Below are 14,428 nucleotides of genomic sequence, written 5' to 3'. Positions count from 1 at the left end.
TCTTCAGTTTCCCTGCCAGCATTTACCTCCCACTACACTGGAGGAGGAGATGCCATTTCAACCTTTGGTCCTTCTAAGAGCATTCCCCCACTAAAAAAAATATGTATTAGTGGAGGGGGAGTAGGTGGAGCGACAGCCTGGGCAGCATTTACAGCGTGGTGGTACCTGCTCTTTAGAAGGTGGATTAGCACCTTCACCTCTTTTGGGGCCAGGCTGCTCAATGGCCAGTGATTTTCAAGCCCCACGGATCTCCGTCAGTATGAACTGGCAAACTTTAGTTTCCTGCAGTTCCCCCAGCTCCGTTTAGTATCTCTGAATGTCTCTGTGTCTCACTTGGACACAAAGTCACATTCTGACCTCTTTGAAACTCATTTCATATTTCTTAGAATCAATAAACTTCAAATGCAGCAGCAGAAATACCAAGCGGTCAATAAGTCCAGCCAAGTTCTGTTAGAAGTAAAAGCGGTGTTTTAAGGGCGACATTTTCCTAAGGAACTGCTATTTGGGCGTATTTGTTGTTTCAATTAGTGTGATTTAGTGGCCCAGTCAGGGGGCTGCAGCCTGTAGCACTCAGACTGTAATTTGGTTTCTAAAGCTGCCATTCACGTGCTAAGGAAATAAAAATACGTGGTAAAACCACGTTGTGACAGCAGACGTAGAGGTGCTGACGCGTTTAGCGGGCGGCGTATCCGTCAGCAAGATACAAGGGTTCACGGTGTGATCGCCCGCATTTCACATCCCATCGGAGTTGCGTGTTTTGCTCTCCTGGCTTTGATCACCGGTCCCCTGGGAGGAGCATGAGAAGGTGGCAGAACGGTGGTGTTTTTCCAGAACTGCTGCCCCGAAGGGATGTTTAAACAAAAAAAAAAAAAAAAAAGAAAGTAAAATTAACGTGTGTGAGAAGTGCCAGATTGACAGCTTTAGCGAATAAAACACTTTACCTATTTGAAGGCTACCCACGTTTTATCTGCTAGAGCTGTCAGCGCAGTACCATTCCTCAGCACAAAATAGACTCTTTCCTTTTTAAACTGTCCTTGTGTCTCCAAATTGCTCGGCCCTGCATCTGAGAAAGATTCAGGCAGCACTAATGGGGGTAAGACGTCGGACTGCTGAAAACTAGGAAGAAATGCTGGCACATTTGCCCTGGTTTTGGAGATGCTTAAAATTTGCAGGAGGCTAGAAATGATTTAAAAATAAAATTTATGCAGAATGATTCAAGGCCTAGCTCTGCTTTCAACCTAGAAACTGCTGGGAACGGAAGCTTGTTTCTCTCCGTAGCGAATCAGGGCTGTATCACTGTTGTTGCTCTCTGGAAAGACATAACCAAGGTCTTCTCTGGACTTCTGCAGTGTGCCCAGGTGCTGCAGCAGGACCCCCTTGGCAGGAAGGTGCTTTGAGTGACACCATGGTCATGGTGCACAGATCATGTGGCAGGAGGTCACTGGCAAAAGAGGAGTCCTCCAAGACTCCTTCCATGGCACCTTATGAGCTTGGGGAGTGGAAACCATGTCTAAACAAGGTCTTGGACCTGGTGTTTTATGGCATTGGTATCGAGATGTTGATATCCAGTAACATGTAACTTATTGGACAGAGTCAAATTAGGTTTCTGCACTTTTATAGATAAATTTTTATAGATAATTTTATGTCTAAAACTGCACAGTGAGGTCTTCAAAGCATCTGATACATGAACCTGAAGATCTGCTCTGAAAGGTTTAATTTTACAACTGTTAGAGTTTGTACCTTTTTCAGACGACGTAGTAAAAACGAAAAAGTCCAGTATCTGTTCCATTAAAAATCCATTATATTTATAGGAAATTCCTTCCCAGCATTTGAAAGGATGATGAGATTTTGAGGAACATTCCAGCAGGAGGAAGCAGACCCAAAACTCTAACTTTGAAGGGCTGCCTGAGAAGGGTATGAACAAGATAGTTGCTCATTACAGAAAATAGGAGTCCGTTTGTATCCCGTCAGTATTCTTTCCCATTTCTGCAGATCCCTGCAGATCCCTGTCTTCACTACATCATAGTGATGATGGCTGCCACTGTTTCTGAACTGTTACATTAGTGGATTAAGGTAATTTTGTTCATATTTACTATTCTGTCACAAGGTTCTAAAACTACCCCGTGCCTCCAGTTTCTGCCAGTTACAGCAGAAGGATACTTTGGCCACTATTTTCAAACAGGGGCTCCTGGAATTATTATATGTGTATATTCCCTTTTAAATGCCTAAAGTAGTAGTGTGAGAAACAAGCTGGCCATGACTGGCAAATGGACAGCAAAGGACACTTGTGGGCGTTAGGACAATGGTCAAATCTATCTAGTCTCAAGTTCTATGCATGAGACCGGCTCATCTAACCCCAGCTGATCCATTTGTGTCTCCTGCAGGTAACCTGGCTTTTTCTTTCCCGCTCCCAGGGCTCCACAAATGCAGCTGAGCAACCCCCTAACCAGCGGAGGGGTCCCAGAGCTGGAGAGAGATGACAGTGCTGCGTAGCCACCGGGAAGCGAGCCTTGGCCTCCTCTGTCCTGTGTGTGCGGGGGGAAATGGAGAGCAACCGTCATCTGCCGAGGAGAAATGGGCTGATTATTTTCCAGGCATCTCTGTTGCTGGTCTAAGGTTGTTTCTTTGACTTCCCAAGCCCAGAGGTAAATGACTGTTTCTCCGTGCTTGGTATCAGTTCTCTTCCTTTTGTTTTTAGCCTTTCTCCTCTCCATGTTTTTCCTCTCCGTTTCGGTTTGCTCTCGGACTGCTGCGGTCTCACCTCCCTGCCTTCACTGGCACGGACACCTGGAGGGTTTACATAGTGCTGAAGCACTAGGAGTGAGGAGATGTGCCATGTGGACCTGCTGCACTGCCTCTGGTGACAGAACCACCTTCCATGGTTGTGCTTTCCTTCCAACTTCCCGTGCCAGGCTTGACTTCTGTGGGGAAAGGATCTGCTTTTGTTGTGCCATCCTCCTCCGGTCTAATACAATAGGACCCAACCTCAGGTAAGACCTTCAGGCACTCCCATTATATGAACGAGAACAAGATTGTTGGTGTCAGTAATTAACATTCTTGTGGGATTGTTGGAAATGCTTTGGGATAAACACCACCTGGAATCCTCTGTCTGGCTTCTGTGGATTTTGAAGCTGCAGAGGAGGCTGATCCTGTTCACATGCAAGAGGGCATGGGCCATCTGTCTCCTCTCTCACTGGGTGTGCAAAAGTCTTTCAGCCCAAAGAGGAGTTACGGTACCTTGGTGAGAAGCAGGACACCAGGAAAGTGAGGGCATTGTCGGTGGGGAAAAAGAATGGAGAGTCAATTTTCAGTGTGTCTTCAGTAATGATCTCACCTGAGAACAAAGACTATACAACTACCACCAAAAGAGAGAGAAAAACACCAAACTGAGTGTCCCTGATAACACTGTGAATGCCTGTGGCACAGAGTCAGCCCATGACAGGCTTCCAGAGATGAAATCTCACTCTGGTTAAATGGATGGCAAAAATCCCGTTGGCTGCAATTAACACCAGGCTTTCCCCTTGGGGGTTACCTGGATTTCTCTCCTCCTGAATGCCCAGACAGCCACATCCCACATTATTATGCACATTCCAATAACAAATAAATTATTCTTTTCCTTTAAAGTGTGGATTGGATTTGGTAAACACTGCATTTTGGATTCTAGGTTCCCTCTATCTACCTCTGAAATCCCTAAATAAACAAACATTGGATTAGACCTCAACAGCTCCCTCCACTCAGCTCAGCAACTGAAGCCTTTAAAAGCATTTCACACCAACTGCTCCGCTCGTATTTCAGATCCCGTTAAACACCGACTCAAGCGAAGGAGCTCCATCTTCCTCTCAGGCTTCCCAGGGAACTAACCTTAGTTATCGGAAGGTCTGCCTCCATTTATGGCCCTCCCTGACTCCAGCGAGGAGTTGGAATCGTCTAGCTGTTGACATCAGGAATGACAGAAATATGTGCTGGGGTTAGAGGCTTCCTGGGCAAAGGGCCCACTAACCTAGAATTTGCTCGGCGCAGTCAGGAGGGTGACTTTTAACCTCAGAGCAGTTTGCAAAACCACATCTGTGACCAATAAATATGAAAAATAAAAAATAAAAAAATAAAAAATCTAATCCCTACTGACTGATGAAAGACGGCCTGCCTGGCTGGGCTGGAATCAGTATGGAGACCTACACAGGAGTAACCAGACAGGTCACCGTTCCCAGACGTGCTCCAATACCTCATACACGAGGGAGGCAGCGCAGCAGATTAACCCGAAGGTATCTCGTAGCTGTGCCTCAAACTCAATGAGCCAGCTCTTTGGCTCCTATCCCCAAATTGCCTTAACCAGCTGCTAGAGGATGCTCAGTAACGGGAAATTCTCCAGATAACAATAAATTGGTGTAACGAGTCAGTGTCACCTCATATCCTGCTGAGCAATAGAGAAATCGCGATCTGATAAATGGATGCAGCCAGAGTGCCGCTGAGCAGCCGAATCCCAATTCTGTCACCCTTCTTGTGGGCCACAGATAACCCGGTGCGATTTGCAGCAGCTCTGAAGTGGCTCCAAATCCCAGCAGGAGTCAGAGAGGCTCTGTGCTCACCTCGCGACCGAGGAGTCACAAAAGATCCGTGAAGTTGTCGTTGTTCTATACCCTTGCTCTGCACCAAAACCCAGTGGGCTGGCTTGAAATAAGAAGCACCCCAAGCAAAAGATCAAATCTTAATCACTGAAATTAAGGTCCTTCCCTGGACCCCTCTCTGGGGAGTACCGTCTGTCTCCAGTAGCATGCACGGCCTCCCAAAGAAGGTAAATTTTGAATTTACAACTGTACAATGTCAGTGTGTGAATGACAGCCTTAAATCTTGGCTGTAAGGCTGGGGTGTCTCCAAGAGAAGAAAGAACACTTCTTCCACTCAACCCTGTAGCAGCGGCTGAGGCAGATGAGGCAAATACATTGTCTCCAACTATTAAAGGGTGAGGAAATTATTCGTACATGTATATTACATGTTTGCAGCCTAAGGGTGTTGGTTTGTGTTTTTTTTTTTAATTCAAGAGTTTAGAAGTTTTGACATGCCGACATGAAGGTGGCCTGTGCGGCTGTAATTTGTCCCTTTTGTGCATTTGCATTATGATACACTATTTAATTGTAATTAGATCACACGCTGTTTCTTCCGACAGGTTCCCGGCCTCGCTCATTGTACAGACTGTGCTCACTAAGTAATAATTTTATTTTCTCCTCGCTGTTCACTATGTGGCCCATACTTTATTTACTGCACACTATTCAAATACTCTTCTGAAGACAGATTTATTCATTTCCTCCTGGGCTTTTCCATGGTACTCATCACTATGGTATCCGAGTGCTGCACAAACTAATTCATTTTCTCACCACTGTTGCAAGAACTGGTGTTACCCTTATTTAACAGATGAGAAACTTAGGCATACAGACAGAATAGTAAAAAAATATCTTTTAATTTTAGATATCCAATTAGAAACACTCATGGCCTGATTTTGTCAGAAACTGTAACGCAGCAAAGCATCCAGTTTAGTCAGAAGTTTAATAAGTCCTCATTTCCTGCAGATATATCCGCAAGTGCTCTTCACTTCTGCAAATCAAACTTCAAAACGTCAAATCAGGCACCTCGGACGGGAAAGCTGCACAATTAGCGCATCGCTGCCAAGTCTCTGCTTCGAGCGCTGTGCTTTGCATCCCGCAGGAGTCCTGAGGCTGAAGCCCTTTCTTGGAGGAGCAGTCACCCACCCGAGCCACGGTGCCAGGCTTGCTTTCCCCGCAGTTCCCCACAAGATACGTCAAGTACCTACATCTGGTTTTACAGTAAATTAAATGGAAGTTGTATAGGCACTTACCTTGGTTCCTTGGCCTTGGTTCAGTGTCTGAGCCAGGCGTATCATTTTGCACTGGCAGCCTTTATTCTGGTGTTTCATCACTTGGGAGTGTTTTACATTGCAGCCCAACTATTGTTGTTTTTATATACGTGTATTTCTCTTCCATTTAGAGATAACCTAAAAAAAAACCTCAGCAATTTAGTCCCATGTTGACATTGACGGAGGCCATCAGCAATGTGGAAACTTACCCTCGATGAGGAGTGTAATAGTTTGCGTGTGGTCCAGCGCTCGAAGGGTTCGAGGTACGTTCCCAGTGCGTTTCAGATACTCGCTGCCAGTATCTACTGATATACATTTAAGATATATATATATATATGATATGATATACTGATATACATGAGAGATTTCCGGGTGGTTTTCATTCCCCTTCTCACATCCTCACGCTCCTGCCCTGCCTCCCTTCCTCAGTCCCTGTCACTCCCATTTCTACACCACTATCTCTAGTGAATTCCCTCTTCCCATGGCCCTTGCTGCACCCCACATCTAGCCCATCCTCCTCCCTCATCCTGCTCCAGCTCTCCCAGCTGATCCCTTTTGCCCAGCGAGTTCTCCTTCAGCCCTCAGCCAGAGAACATACTGGTCTCGATAGACCCAGCATGTCATTTTCCTGGCCATGTTCCCCCCTTCCCAGCCTGTTTTCAAGTCTTCTCCCAACAGGCTGGCTTCCAGACTCTTGCCTTATCCCTCTCCCTCCAGGCAGACCCAGTTTCCCTTTCCAACTCACCGTCCCGGAGAACCTGTCTTTCTCCAGACCCTTTGTGCCTGCCAACGTACTCGGCCCTCATCCAGTTCTCGTCCTCACCGCGTGTTATTCAAGGAGCTTCCCGCTCCATGTTTCCCAAGAGGACTGGAAGGACAGGTTCCCCCCTCACCCTTCCTACTGCCTTCAGACTTGGCATGGTCCGGAGCAGCCGGGAACTGGAACTGCAGGTCCAGCTCCGACTCCCACAGCCTCGGGCTGTGAGGCACCTAGTGAGGAGGGAACGGCTGGAGAACCGCTCGGCTGAGCACAAATGGGATTTTCAGCTGGGTTTTTCATGGTGGGTTTGGAGGAAACACCTCTGACAAAGTGACCATTCCGCTTTTCAGACCCTAAGATCCCTGAGAGAAGGAACGAAAGAAGAAATATTTATAATTTAACCCGAGGTATGAACTTAAGATGGTTAAATTTCAGCGTGGTGGTTAGTCTGGCACTATTAAAAGTGACTGGAGGTAGGATTTTACGATGGGAATTGCTAACCAGCTTTAATAGGAGTTATACCACCAGTCCTGCCTTTTAATCAGTGCTTCCATTTTCAGTATAAATTACAGCTCATAGCTGGTAGTCCTTCTGGCATCTCAGATATCGGCGTAACTCGGCAAGCGTAATATGGAGAAACCCAAACACCCTTCTGGGGAGGTAATTATTCATCATTGTGAAAAGGCTCCAGGATATTTTTAGTGGAGGACAAACCCCCCTGTTTCCCGACAGAAACATGGAAGAAAATGATGGAATAACGAAGCAAGTTTCACCACGAGAAATACTTCAGACACCTGTGTTGACTGTCACTTTGTAGTCACGTCGACGTTTAATTAGTCACGGGCATCCCTGCGTACAGCAAAACGCACACCTGCGTCTTGGGGCGCTGCGAAGCGTGTCAGCCTCTGCCTCCCCAAAAAGCCTCCAAAGAAACAAATCTGCAAATCGCACTGGATCAGGGATAATTTCAGGGGAATCCAGAGGGGCCTGCAGCGAGAGGGACACCCTCGCAACACGCACAGAGGTTATCACTGTCAACTCTCCAGAAATAGCAGCACTACCAGTGTGAAAACACGTTTCTTTCTGGAACAAACAATTTTAAACTAGTTTTAAAGCATTTTGTCATACAAACACACATTTTAGGGGGACGTACCAGTGTTTCCCGTCGTGCAGTGCCCCAGGGGTTATCTCCCGGTTACCACTTCTTGAGCCCCGGTGCTCCGTGATTTACGTACTGAAAGAGACAATTCAATTAGTCAATCACAAAATGAGCAGGGATAGCGTGCGCATTGTAAAAACACAATTTAGTGGGCAACAAGCTGAGATGGAAAAAAAAAATATAAGGGTAGAGTTCATATGATTAATGAAGGGGGAATGTATATTTATAGCTCTTATTGTGTCCTTTGTAAGGATACGGGATCCAGACCGGCTGGTAACGAGGCAGCATTCAAATGATTTGGATTTGAATGGCAAATGCTGTATAAAACTAATTACCCCCAGGAGGATGAAAATACATTTCATTTGCCTTTTCAAAGTACGTTTGGGCTTTTCTTCACGTTTATTTATCCTTTGGTTTGTTGAGAAACATGCCTGTTACGAAAGTCGACATCCCAAATTGAGCAGCAGAGGTGTCGCGTCCCTCCCCCCTACCCTCCCTGCAAGAAAACAAGTTTCTGCAAGTTATTTTTATGTGATTAGCATGATTTCTGTTCCCTGGGTAGCTCTGGGGGCAGGACTGCCGCCTCTCCCGGCGACAGGCAGCGCAGTGACTCCTGGCTTCACAGCTACTCCTCTGACTCACCCAATGTGCGAGGATAACCAGATTGGCGCTTTTTCGTTCGTTTTTGCACGCCTTCGTGCAGCTCTTGCACCCACGCCGGGATAGAAGTTTATTTCACTCAAAGACGGGAACTTTACTGCACCGCTCCCGTGGCAGCCGTCCGTGACACCGGCAGGACGAGTGTCTGGAGCCGTGTCCCACCGGAACACGCCGAAACGTGGGGCTTGGCCCCGCACCCCGCGCTGTCAACCCTGCGGCCCGCGGAGCTCCCCTCAGGGCCGGGGGGGTCGCGGGGGTCCGCGTCGGCCGCGGGAGAGCCGCAGCGGCCTGAGGGCACGCCGGTACCGGCCTGAGGGGACGGCAGCCCCCGCGGAGCTCCTCTCAGGGCCGGGGGGGGCCGCAGCGGCCTGAGGGGGGAGCAGTGCCGGCCTGCAGGGTTCGGCAACACCGCCCTGAGGGCAGAGCGGGGCCGGCCTGAGGGGTTTGGGAGCACCGGCGTGAGGGGAGCGCGGTGCCGCCCTGAGGGGACGGCGACACCGGCCCGAGGGGTTCAGCGGTGCCGCCCCGAGGGTTTTGGTGGTACCGGCTCTGAGGGGTTTGCTAACACCGGCCCCGGGGTCTCGCCCCGCCGCTCCCGCCTCGTGCCGCCCTTGCCCGCGGGCGGGGGCGCCGCGCAGGCTCGCGCGCAGGCGCGGTGGCGGGCGGCCGGGCGCGCGCACACCTGGCGCGAGGGTCGGCGGCGGCGGGCGGGAGGGAGCGCGTGCGGGGGAAGGGGAGGGGAGGGGATGGGAGGGGGTTGGAGGGAGGAGCGCGCGGGCGCATGCGCGGGCGAGCGCGGGGTTTGGGGGGGGCGGGCCGGGGGCGGGAGGGAGTGAGGGGAGGAGCGCGCGGCGAGCGCCCCTCTGGCTCCGTGCGAGGCAGCGGCGGAGCCCGGCGCTGGGACCGGCCCGCGATGGAGTGAGCCCGGCCGCTCCCGCCCGCCCGCCTCGCTGGCCGAGCCCCGCCGCCCGGCTGAGGGCCGCCTCCTCGGGGGTGCCGCAGGGGCGCAGCCCGGCGGCGGCGGAGGAGCGGGGGAGCGCGCCCCGGCCGGCAGTCAGGCAGGCAGGAGGAGCCCCCCGGGGGAGGGGCTGGCGCTGGGTGCCCGGCTGCCGGGCGCGGGGAGCGGAGAGATGGCGGCGGGGAGAGCCCGGCGGCTCCTCGGTTCCCTCTGGATCGCCCTTTTCCTCGGGCAGCCGGAGCCGGCCGGCGCCGCCGCTCGCAGCGGCTCCCAGAGCCTCCTCACAGGTAAGGAGCCGGGCCAGAGCCCCGCGGCGGCACGGGGAAGGGGGGGCGCGGCGGGCCCGGGGGTCTGAGGGGGCGGCGGGGAGCGCTGAGGGGGCGCGCGGCCGTGGGGGGGACCCGAGGGAGGCGAGCGGCGGCGGCCGCCGGTGGGAGCGGGACGGTGCGGGCGGCGGCGAGCGTGGCACCAGCAGAGGCCACTGCGCACCTCCGCAAGCGGGCGGGCGGGCGGCCCTCCGGCGCCCGGCGGTAACTGGAGGCACCTGAGCCCCCTCTCCGCAGCGCGAACGCCTCGGGAATCACCTGCCGGCCCGGGCTGGAGGAGCCGGCGAGCCTGCTTGGAGCCGGCAGGGACTCGTTCCCGGAGAGGAGGTGACAGACAACCTGTGGAAAAGGAGGGGGGGGGGGGGAACTTTGCCTGGAAACTGTGCCGCAGTAGCCCAGAAATGAGGGGTCTGGCAGCGTTTCAGCGGCTGTAGTTCTCACACCTTTTACCATTGTTACCTTTAATGATCCATTATTGGATCCTGCTTCTTTATAGGCTGCGCAAAACGTAATCTCATCCAGATGAAGCATGGTGTGCGTACGAGAAGGCTGGCTGAAAAGGCCCTTGCAAAAGACCGTTAATATTGTAGAAGGCTCTCTAGTTTTGCAGTAATATTTTCTGCTCCTTTGGCGAAATGTTGGCTTTAATAAGTAACTTTTTTTCCCCTTCTTGCCAGTAACAAACTAGTAGAAAGCTTGGAAAATAAAATCTGATCTTGGATGTTGAGTGCTGGGATTTATTTTTTTTTCAAATACTTCCCCTGTAGATTGAATCCTGATATTTTAAAAGAAGGCTCTGTGCAAGTGGAATTTGGAAAAAAAACCTGCTGATTAAATGAGTGGTTTTCAGCAACTTGGAAAAGTGAGAGTGGTTAAACTGATATTAAATGCTGTAATTGTCCTGTTGCAAATCACATGAGGCAGAAATGTCTGTGGTAGTTCTCATCTTAGATACTGCTGGCGTAACCATGTATGCTGACTCCTGTTGACAGGGAATGTATTTGTTCCACAGTACAGGCTTTGCACATTCCCAGTCTGAAGCAGATTTTTTTTCCCTTTTGAAAAATATTATATTTGGACTCAAAGATCTTCAGAGTGTGTGTAATAGATAAGTTGCATTTTTTATGTGTAGAATCTTGCCATGTGATGACTCTTTTTTAGTATTTACTGCTCTACTGACAGCTCACTGTAGTTACAGTCGTGTTGGTTGCTCTTTGCTACGTTGAAAAATCCTTTATGGTTTGAGAAAGTCAAATTGAGAGGTGAAGTTTTATCCGTTGAATCCAAATATGTGAATTAAGTCAGCAAAGGGGGAGTGTTTTGCTGAAAACATGCCAAATAAAATCTTCATTGAAGCTGACTGTTGATTGGAGTGGGAATTTAGAAGTAATGGTGTGGAAATCTTGGAAGTTCTGGTGAGCCCCTGCTCTCCTCTTCTGTGGAAGGTGCTTTTATGCCATGTCGATGAGTAGTGTCCTGTTGTATCCCAGGCTTTCCATAACCCTGAGGGTGTTTGTACCGGTTATTTAGAGGGAGTAACTGAGGAGGAAGAGGCTTTCTTGAGTCTTTGTCTTGATGAAGACGAGATACTTCGTATAGAGTGGATGAGCTTCATCTTGATTCACACTGTTTTCCACCTGATTATCATTAGGTTTTCTTAAATCTGTGGCAGGACATTCAAGTCCCTCCCTGCTGGAAGGAGAGTGAGTTGGGTACAGGTGTTCCACATCATGCATGAAAGTGCTCCCCTTTGTGTTTTAGATGCGAGGGTGGTAGTGCTGGGGTTTGTCCCATGTTTTGTGTGAAGCTTGATCTTTTTGGTGTTCTTAGAAGACTCTTGTTAGGTTGGTGTAAAGGAGAGGTAGAGGAACCCCTGATTTCTAGGTCCAGGTGGAGGTTTAGCTGTGAGACCTGGGGCTGTGCTTGTTAGGACTGAACTGCTTCTTGCTGTATCCAGAGCAAGAGGTTTTTAATGCAAAAAAAGATCCCCAACATGCTGGCATTTTGGTGTTGATAAAAATGGTGTGAATGAACGTAAGTTTTAGGTTTGGAAGCCCATGTTCTGTGTATGTAGCTGTGGATATTTGAGTGACATTTGATCCCATCTATAAATAGCCAGTCATTGCTCTCTGAAAAAGAAGAGAGTGTAGCTGAATTATTTTAGGAAAAATGTGTATAACTTCATTTATTTGTGTATCTGTAAATGTTAGTCTGTTTTCTAGTCTGTTTCGTTGCTTTGCAAATAAGGTAAAATGAGCTTCTGATTTTAGAATTAGGACAATATTCCACTTAGCTGAGGGAATAAAACAAAAAAAAATCAGTAGTAAGGAACAAGCATCAGCTGAAGGTAAATCATGCCTCTTGTAACTGATTGCAACTGACTGGAGATTAGCATAAAAACTTCGATCTATACAGGATGGCATTATAAAAATAAAATTGAAGTTGGTATAACTTTTATTTTTCAATAGAAAAGCTGTGATAACCTGTACATACCATTAAGATTGCAAATTAGATTACTCAGAAACAGGAAATTTGTTCTGTCTCTCCCTGATATTCTTGAAGTCCTTGGAATCATTATGTATTTTGTTGTTAAAGGGCAAACTGGCAGTTCTGGAAGTCTGCAATCAAATGTAATGAGAAACTGGTGGGCATGGAAGCTGCAGGAGACTCCTAGAACTGAACAGGTCTTTTTAGCAACACATTGATTACAGATTGTTGGTACAACATGTGCTGCTCCATAGGATGCTCCTTCTACGGGCAGAGAGTAGTGTACTGAAAGCTAAGTAAGATGGGAGCATGGATCATCTGAGTTCCTTAGAAACGTAAGGTCATAATTTGCTTCTGTTTTGTATGCACTTCTTGATTATTTCTAAATATATCACAGGTTAAAAATAGAGTAGAAATATTCAGGTCTCAGTTACATCCCAAGTCACTTAAGCACAGGTCTCCAGTTGATACTCCGGTTCCATATAAATATGGTATTCTGGGTCTTGCCTGTGAGCTGAGAGGAGCAATTTGATTTGATTGCTTATGGCTCCTGAGAGGTGAAGACAACAGTGCCACTGATTGTATACACATGCACACACACATATATATATAGGCAACAGTGAAAAGGTCTGTTGATGCCGAGCGTGTTTCTTGTGAGGGTGAACCAGTCTGTGAATCAGGCTGCCTCTCGCTGGGCTTGTGGTGATGCATTGCCCCTTGTCTTCTCCTGGAAGTGCCTGAGTTGCACATGGCTTTTGCAGTGTGTGTTTATTAATTTTGTTAGTCACCTAAGAAAATGGTTTGACTTGCTTATGAAGCTATCCTAATAAACACTTCCATTTAAAAGTTGTAAGATGTGCGTACACACCTATGCCTAATATTTATCACAGTGGAAAAACAGTGAACAAAAATTGTCATTTTTTTTTTTAAAAAAATCACTTGGCTTAGTTACCTCCCACTAACTTCTCAGTGCAATTTAAGTAAGAAAATCTTTATATAAATAAGAGTATTTGGTTATTCCTGATGATAAAATGTTGTGATTTGCAAGACATTAACCTTCAAACAAAGATTCTTAGCGAAGTCTGAAAACTCTGTAGGCACCTAACGCAGCAAACGTGTTGCCAAGAAGAGAGTGATAAGGAGAAAGCATGGAAATGGAGTGGGAGTTTAAGAAAACTACACGAAGAGCAATATGATATATTTTTCACCTTTTACTTTCAAACTGTAAGAACATTTGACTTGTGCAACATCAGCCTGAGCTTGATATAGGGTTTGAAAGCAAATTCTTGTACCATTGCTAGTTTGGCACAGAAACATTTTGTGTTTAAAATGTATGCTGATGTGGTGGCAGCTAAGTTTTCTAAACATGCAGTGTGTTTATATCTGCGGGATTTTCTGGGTGGAGAGGTACTGCCCCCAGGTAGCAGGAGGGGGGCCACTTCACATTATTGTCCTGAAATAGATCTCTGGCCCCTCAAGAGTTAAATATAATGCTCTGAGCCTATTGATCTTAAAAAAAAAAAAAAAAAAAAAAAAAAAAAAAAAAAACAAAAACCCAGCAAAACAGTTCTTAATAGAGAAAATGTCTCAGCACTGTGGAAACAACAGTCATATTTTACTGATTGGATGCTATTGATTTAGTTCTCCAGTTAAATTGCCAAGATGAAAGTGGTAATCCTGATTAATGCCATATAAATAGATAAGCACGGTTTGTATGTGTGTAGTTGCAGAGCTCTGTAGGGAAACTGAAACTCTAGCTTCATATGGTATTTCCCGTGCTTTAAGTGTGTTGTTTTTTTTTTACCATTTAGTATTCATGCTGAAGAGGGCATCTTCATTTTACAAAATAAGCGGACTATTAACTCATGATAAACCCATTTGTGAGTTAAAATAGCTTTTATTTTCTGCGAAAACTGCCCTCACAAAGGGAGTGAAGGAATTAGCAACGTGCTGTTGCTGCACTTTCTGGGGAGTTTGGGTAATTCCCTGGAGTGTGTGACAGCCGTGAGATGTTTGAGTTGTGTAGAAAGTGAAGAGATTTAATGTTTCATTTTAATGAAAACTAATGTCCCTTTCACTGTTTGATTAAGAAGTAAGTTACTGCAAAGCAAAGAGTTTTTTTTCACACTGACTAAACAATGGCACTCAGTGCTTCTGGGTGTTTTGGGAAACTTGAAAGTGATGGGAGATGTTAGTAAGAAAAAATCAC

The 14,428-nt window shown here is 47.6% G+C and overlaps 1 protein-coding gene across 1 annotated transcript in view; it reads left to right on the top strand.

The window, feature by feature from the left end:
- Window positions 1-9,578: 9,578 nt before the first annotated feature.
- The window catches only part of NEO1 (neogenin 1), a 218,777-nt gene continuing 213,927 nt past the window's right edge, over window positions 9,579-14,428 (top strand). Inside the window, exon 1 of the mRNA XM_074155477.1 lies at window positions 9,579-9,693. Within this exon, the coding sequence (XP_074011578.1) occupies window positions 9,579-9,693 (115 nt within the window). The remainder of the gene's footprint in view (window positions 9,694-14,428) is intronic.

Source organism: Numenius arquata, chromosome 11 (assembly GCF_964106895.1).
Source record: "Numenius arquata chromosome 11, bNumArq3.hap1.1, whole genome shotgun sequence".
Lineage (NCBI taxonomy): Eukaryota > Metazoa > Chordata > Aves > Charadriiformes > Scolopacidae > Numenius > Numenius arquata.
Note: the sequence above shows the minus strand (reverse complement) of the source record. Positions and strands in the feature narration are given on the sequence as shown.